This window comes from Lucilia cuprina, chromosome 3 (genome assembly GCF_022045245.1).
Source record: "Lucilia cuprina isolate Lc7/37 chromosome 3, ASM2204524v1, whole genome shotgun sequence".
Classification (NCBI taxonomy): domain Eukaryota; kingdom Metazoa; phylum Arthropoda; class Insecta; order Diptera; family Calliphoridae; genus Lucilia; species Lucilia cuprina.
The window spans coordinates 43,655,586-43,663,745 of NC_060951.1; the positions used below are offsets into that span (position 1 = coordinate 43,655,586).

Consider the following 8,160-nt stretch of genomic DNA (forward strand, 5'->3'; position numbering starts at 1 on the left):
AGCCTAGTCTATAGTCTAGTCTATAGCCTAGTCTATAGTCTAGTCTATAGTATAGTCTATAGTCTAGTCTATAGTCTAGTCTATAGTCTAGTCTATAGTCTAGTCTATAGGCTAGTCTATAGTCTAGTCTATAGTATAATCTATAGGCTAGTCTATAGTCTAGTCTATTGTCTAGTCTATAGTCTAGTCTATAGTCTAGTCTATAGTCTAGTCTTCATTCTAGTCTATTGTCTAGTCTATAGTCTAGTCTATAGTCTAGTCTACAGTCCAGTCTACATTCATGTCTATAGTAAAGTCCAAAGTTTAGTATATAATTTTTTTTAGTCCAAAGTTTAGTGTATACTCTTGTCAATGGTCTACTATTTGTTTTTAACTAAAGATCAGTTTTTTCTTAATGTAGGGTGTCTGTCTGCCTTACACTTTGTATTCCTATAAGTAGCAATTGAGGAATCTTCCATAATTTTAAAACATTTAAAAATAAAACGAGACTGCAACTTGTACTTCTTGTTTTTCCACACAAAAAAATTGTACTATCAAGTTTGTTTGGCAGCAGCATGTTATCTGCTTTAGTGTTGAAGTAACAACAACAAGAAAAAATTATGGAAACTTCTGGTAACATGTTTCTTTTATAATTTTTGAACAACCATTCAACAAATCTTACATTCATCTTTATTAGTATTTTATTTTTACTTAAACTAAAGTTTCGTTTCAATATGAAAAACAACTATCAAAATGTCATATTTGTCTCATAGTTAAAGTCTGTTTATCATTCCCCCCGCCCCATAATTACTATGATGGATAATTTTTATAATTCTTATTTTTTTTTTCTTATTTCTTTACAGGTAATTTTTGACGAATAATAATATTATTGTATTGAACTTACACCAATATGCTGTCCTTCTACATATAATTGAGGTACTTTTATAACATCCGAATGCATGCGTTCTTTGATTTCTTGTTGATATTCGACGCTCATAAAGACATCACGTTCTTCGAATTTCACCAGGAGCGTTCTTAAGATTTGTTTAACATTTGAACATTTTGCATAAGTATCACGTATGATTCCCATACTTGTTGTATACAACACAACTTTGCCTGAGTCTTTTTCTTTGTAATTCTGTAATGAAGAAAATGGGTGAAAAATTAAAAAAAAAAACGTTATAATTAGATGGTTATAAATTAGTTGCAAGTTTTAAATTAGTAATGTGAGTAATAAATTATTATTTTTATTTATTTCTCAATTTGATTTGCTTTTAAATTTGATTTTTTGTTAAAACTGGACTTTACACATTTGTCTACTCAGCCTATATTTTGTGGATAAACTAAATCAAGTTTGTTTTTTAAGTCTTTTGTATTTTTAGTCGAATAATTAATGATATTCATTTTTATGCAAAAATGCAACTTTTAATTGCAGTCATAAATATTTGAAAACCTATTATTTATATCAAATTTTCAATCCACTATAAAAAATTTAAGAAATGCGTGTCTACTTTAGTCTTTCTAATAATTCAATCTACGCAACGTCATTATTCATTTAAACTTGATACCCCTTCTCTATTTAAAAATTTAAATAAATGACAATTTTTTGTTGCTTAAACAAACAAATTCCTCCCATCGCAACGAAAAAACCACATTGCAATATCATTGAACCTTTAAATAAAGCTAAACATCTGTGACTTTCCCCAAACAAACAAAAATAGAGAAAAAGAGTTTTTAAGATGAAGAAAGAAAAACATTATTTTTATTTTTTTAATGAATTTGTACTTGCAGCACGATTTAGCTGTAGTTATTAAATTTATAATATATGTATGAGTACATAGTGTGCAGTTTACATAACATTTAAAAGCCAGAAAAAATTTATAATTTTTAGTTTAAAAACTAAGAAAAATCAAACACACAAATTGCGTGTAAGAATTTAATGAACTTGTATTATTTATTTATTATTTATCTATATATTTTTTGCAATTATGCTTTTATGTGGTGGCGTACAAAATTCAATGAAATTTTTTAAACTTGAGTGTTTTTTTTTTGTAAAATATAGGCAGTGGACGAAAATTGTGGGTTTAGGCTGAGGAAAACGTTTGCACTCTACGGCAAGGCGATACATTATAAATTCTAGACCATAGATAGTCAATAGGAGACAATTTAGACAAGTTAATAAACCAGATTGTAGTCTATTGTCTAGTCTACAGTCTGGTCTATACGTCTAGTCTGTAGTCTAGTCTATAGTCTAGTCTATAGTCTAGTCTGTAGTCCAATCTATAGTCTAGTCAATAGTCTAGTCTATAGTCTAGTCTATAGTCTAGTCTATAATCTAGTCTATAGTCTAGTCTACAGTCTAGTCTATAGTCTAGTCTATAGTCTAGTCTATAATCTAGTCTATAGTCTAGTCTACAGTCTAGTCTATAGTCTAGTCTATAGTCTAGTCTATAGTCTAGTCTATAGTCTAGTCTATAGTCTAGTCTATAGTTTAGTCTATAGTCTAGTCTATAGTCTAGTCTACAGTGTAGTCTATAGTCTAGTCTTTAGCCTAGTCTATACTTTAGTATATAGTCTAATCTGGTCTATAGTCTAGTCTGGTCTATAGTCTAGTATACAGTCCAGTCTATCGTCTAGTCTATCGTCAAGTCTATAGTCTTGTTTGTAGTCTAGTCTATAATCTAGTCTATAATCTAGTCTATAGTCTAGTCTATAGTCTAGTCTTTAGAATAAGGCCAGTCTTATCTATGACCAGTCTAATCTATAGTCAAGTCTTTAGTCTGGACTAGTCTAGTCTGGTCTAGTCTAGTCTAGTCTAGTCTAGTCTAGTCTAATGTCTAGTCTAATGTCTAGTCTAAAGTCTAGTCTATAGTCTAGTATATAGTCTAGTCTATATTCTAGGCTATAGTCTAGTCTATCGTCAAATAATACTCTAGTCTATAATCTAGTCTATAGTATAGGGGACTTTATAATCGTTGGTGACCACCCAGTTCGTTTCTTTCTCTCTCTCTCTCTCTAATTGTTCGTTGGATGCTTTATTCTTAATTAACAATACATTTTCCATAGTTCAACTATAAATATATATAAAATATTTTTCTTATATACAACTTTAATATGGCATCGAAATATTAGTTGTTTTAATATTAAAAGTAATTATTATTATTATTAATTTTTGTTGCAGCTGATTAACAATATTCATACCACACATGCAACCAACAGACAAACAAGCAATAAGTTTCCATTACCAACAATTTATGTTTAAAAGTGCCTGATTGTCTGTCTGTCTTAAATATGTTTATTTTCTTGTTAGTTTATATTGCCTGTCTGTCCACTTTTCCGTCTGTCCTTATTGTTTATTTCTGTCTGTCTAACACTATTATTTGTTTGCCTTGGAGGTGTTTTAATGTTGTTATTTATTTTGGTTTTAACTTAAACAATTTTTTGCTAGCAAATTCATATGTTTATTACAAGTATTTGCGAATGGGCTTGTGTGTTGGTTGTTAGTCAGTCCGTTTGTCTGTCAGTCAGTTGAGCTGGCTGTTTGGCTGGTTGCTTCGCTTGTAGCTAGGCTGGCACATTGAACCGGCCTTTTAAGTCACGAATCAAGATCATGGTTACTTTGGCAAAGAAAATAAATATTAAATATAGTATTTATATTTATTTAATAAAAAAAACAAGTAAAATTGTGAGAAAAAAGCTCCTTTTTATATTTGTACTTAAGGTACAGTGGTTTAATGCGGTCAGGTTTTATTAAAGGAAATGATTAAAGAATATTTGACTTTAAACTAGACTATAGACTAGACTATAGACTAGACTATAGACTAGACTATAGACTAGACTATAGACTAGACTATAGACTAGACTATAAACTAGACTATAGACTAGGCTATAGACTAGAGTATAGACTAGACTATAGATTAGAATATAGACTAGACTATAGACTACACTATAGACTAGACTATAGACTAGACTATAGACTAGACTATAGACTAGACTATAGACTAGACTATAGACTAGACTATAGACTAGACTATAGACTAGACTATAGACTAGACTATAGACTAGAGTATATACTAGATTATAGACTACACTATATCTACTGTAAGCAAACGTAGTATGTAAATATTCTAGTCAAATTTGTTCTTTCGATATCGTGTGGCAAAAACATAAGAATCTCGATAGAAAAATAAATATTTACAAATACTGGTTCTAACCTTGTCCATTATGTTAACAACATATTTTTACAAATTTTCAGCAAAAAAAGTGACAAACAAGTTCTATGAAATTCCAATACAGAAAAAAAACAAATAACGACATAATAAAAATGGTACACGACCCACAAACCCACAATTTTAAATTATAGAAAAAAAAAAAACTCAAAATATATGTTTATTGTAAAGAAAAATCTACCTTTCCCCTAAAACGAAAATAAAACTAGAGCTTAAATCAAATCTACAAAATGAACAAAATCACAACCAACAGCCAAGTTAACAAACAATACATTCAGCCAACGTACGTACGAAAAACCTCACATAAAAATATATTTAAAATAAAAGTGCATTTAAGCCATGGTCAACATTAAAAAATTATTACTATGACTTGGTAAAAAGTAGACAAACAAAAAAAATGAAAAAATTAATAAACACTTTAAGCCAACTTCATCAGTTTGTGGACCAAAACTAAGTAGACGCAAGCTACAGGAGAAAAAAATTAAAAAAAAATAAAACTAAAATTAAATTAAAATTGTAGTAATTTGTTTTGTAGATACAACACAGGCGTTACTTTTATGCAACAACAGCAACAGTAACAACATTATGAAGAAAACAAAATCTATTATAAAACTTTATTTGATTATAAACAAATTTTTAATTTTGGATGTTGAACAATAAATGCAAGACAATTGCTTTTTTTTCATTTACTTTTGGTCTGTATTTATTTGCTGTTGTTGCTGTAGCTGTAGAAAGTTAAGGTTGTTTGTGTGCTAAGTCACTATGTCTGTCTGTTACTGTTTCATTATGTTTTATGACCGACTCGTGTCGAATTGTAAGGGGTCATGAAATGCTATTTAATTGGGTTATTTGTAGACAAAATGAAATTGAAATGTTTAAAAATATTTATACCCTACACCACTATAATAGGGAGGGTATTATGCGATTGTGCTGATGTTTGTAGCAGCCAAATAGATTGTCCCTACATCCAAATTAAAGTATACCAGTCACTTTCTCAGTCGATTTAGCTATGTCCGTCTGTGTGTCCATGTAAAAAATCAAAAATCTGCTTTAGTGTGAACTATATACAGTATAGACTAGACTATAGTCTGGACTATATAATAGACTATAGTCTGGAATATATTATAGATTATAGTCTTTACTATAGAATATACTATAGTCTGGACTATAACATAGACTATAATTTGGACTATAGAATAGACTATAGTCTAAACAATAAAATAGAATGGACTATAGAATAAACTATATTCTGGACTATAGAATAGACTATACTCTGGACTTTAGAATAGACTATAGTCTGGACTATAGTATAGATTATAGTCTGGACTATAGAATAGATTATAGTCTGGACTATAGAATAGACTATAGTCTGGAGTATAGAATAGACTATAGTCTGACTTTTGACTTTTGTCTGGACTATAGCATAGACTAAAGTCTTGACTATAGAATAGACTATAGTCTGGACTATAGAATAGACTATTGTCTGGACTATAGAATAGACTAAAGTCTGGACTATAGAATAGACTATAGTCTGGACTATAGAATGTCTTAAGTAATAGACTATATTCTGGTCTATAGAATAGACTAAAGTCTGGTCTATAGAATATAGTATAGTCTGGACTATAGAATAGACTATAGTCTAGACTATAGAATAGACTATAGTCTGGACTATATAATAGACTATAGTCTGGATTATAGAATAGACTATAGTCTGGACTATAGAATAGACTTTTGTCTGGACTATAGCATAGACTAAAGTCTTGACTATAGAATAGACTAAAGTCTTGACTATAGAATAGACTATAGTCTGGACTATAGAATAGACTATTGTCTGGACTATAGAATAGACTAAAGTCTGGACTATAGAATAGACTATAGTCTGGACTATAGAATGTCTTAAGTCTGGACTATGGAAAAGACTATAGTCTGGACTATAAAATAGACTATAGTCTGGACTATAGAATAGACTATAGGCTGGACTATATAATAGACTATAGTCTCGACTATAGAATAGACTATAGTCTCGACTATAGAATAGACTATATTCTGGACTATAATATAGACCATAGTCTGGACTATAGAATACACTATAGTCTGGACTATAGAATACACTATAGTCTGGACTAGACTAGACTAGACTAGACTATAGACCATACTGGACTTTAAACTATAATATAGTATAGACAATTGACTGGTCTATAAATTCAACTACAGTCTATACTGGACTGTAAACTAGACTATTGATTTTACTATAGACTGCATAATACAGACTATAGTATTATCTACTAGACTATTGACTATTAACTAGAGTAGATTAAAATGTAGATTTAAGACTTGGTTACATTCTGGACTATAGAATTTTAGGAGATTTTTTTAAATTATCTGCTTATTCTCACTCATTACATACTCACTCACTAGTTTATGTCACAATGATATTCTACTTTTTACTTAAAGACATCTTGGACTATTTATCGTCTTACCTAAAAAGGGAGAAAAAATAATTTGTTAAAAATACAAATTGACCTTAATTTAAGAAAAAAGGTTTGGAAGATAAGTGAAACTGATTTAATTAGATTTTTCATTTTAAAACCATGACAGTTATAAAGATCACGTGTTTATTTTTAAAATTTTAACAAAAAACAAAAACACTAGAAATCTTAATTATTTCAAAAAAACTATAATTGTGACCTTGATAAAAATTAAGTTAGAAACTGACAAACGTAACGAATCCAAAACAGTAGAGAGTTGAATTTATAGAAAAAAATCTCATAATAAATATAGTTGTCATAAAATAAATAATGTTTTTATTGTGGAAATATCGTGTGAAAGAGAGGAAGCTGCGAAAGTAATTTTGCTAAATCATTTATTAAGGCGGATTAAAGATATGATTAATAGTAAAAATAAATAAAATAAAATTTGGGTTAAAATCACAATGAACTCTGCTTTACACTTTTTTGATTTTTAATTTATTTTACTTTTTCACTTTATTATGGAACTTGATGGGCTCTAATCAGCATTATTACTTAAAATCCTCTGTTATATAGAATTTTTTATTCTTTTACTTTTTGCAAAAAAAACATTCTATATTTTCATAACTAAAAAAAATAATACATTTACAGACCCACAATATGGTAGCATATAATTACTTAAATGATGTAATAAATTTAATATTTTTGTATAATTAATTTGTCAATGACTGACTGTTTAATTGATTTTCCTCATTTGTGTTTATTTTATACCAAACAACGACTTCCGTTTAAAATGGCCACAACAAAAACCAACAACAACTTTTAACTGAAATCAATCAAACTTTTGGTTGTTGTTGTCGTTGTTAACGAGAGACGTTTAAATAACTTTAATTTCAAATAAACAACTTGTAAAACATGTTTCATTTGTTTAAATAAAATAAATAAAAATAAAACTATTTAAACAAATTTAATTGATTTATTTTCAATTTTGTTAATAAATTGTTGTATTATCATGACGGTAATAAAGTTAAATGAAAACGTTTTATTTTATTTACTTTTATGGTTGTTGTGCGTTGGCCGGTGACAGAAAGCATAATTAAAAGAGAGCAGATGAAGAAAAAAACATAATTAATGGTACCAAAAAATAGAATGTTTTCAGTAGGATTTAGTCAAGTCAATAGTCTAGTCTATAGTCTAGTCTATAGTCTAGTCTGTAAACTAGTCTGTAATCTAGTCTAAAGTATAGTCTATTGTATAGTCTATAGTCTAGTCTGTAGTCTAGTCTATAGTCTAGTCTATAGTCCAGTTTATAGTCTAGTCTATAGTCTAGTCTGTAATCTAGTCTATGGTCTAGTCTATACACTTGTCTATAGTCCAGTCTATAGTCTAGTCTATAGTCTAGTCTATAGTCTAGTCTATAGTCTAGTCTATAGTCTAGTCTAGTCTATAGTCTAGTCTATAGTCTAGTATATAGTCTAGTCTAT

The 8,160-nt window shown here is 28.9% G+C and overlaps 1 protein-coding gene across 1 annotated transcript in view; it reads right to left on the reverse strand.

Moving 5' to 3' along the window:
* Nucleotides 1-8,160, reverse strand: part of LOC111680111 (putative uncharacterized protein DDB_G0286901) — a 67,319-nt gene that overhangs the window by 13,453 nt on the left and 45,706 nt on the right. The window contains exon 3 of the mRNA XM_046945825.1: nucleotides 884-1,117. Within this exon, the coding sequence (XP_046801781.1) occupies nucleotides 884-1,117 (234 nt within the window). The remainder of the gene's footprint in view (nucleotides 1-883; nucleotides 1,118-8,160) is intronic.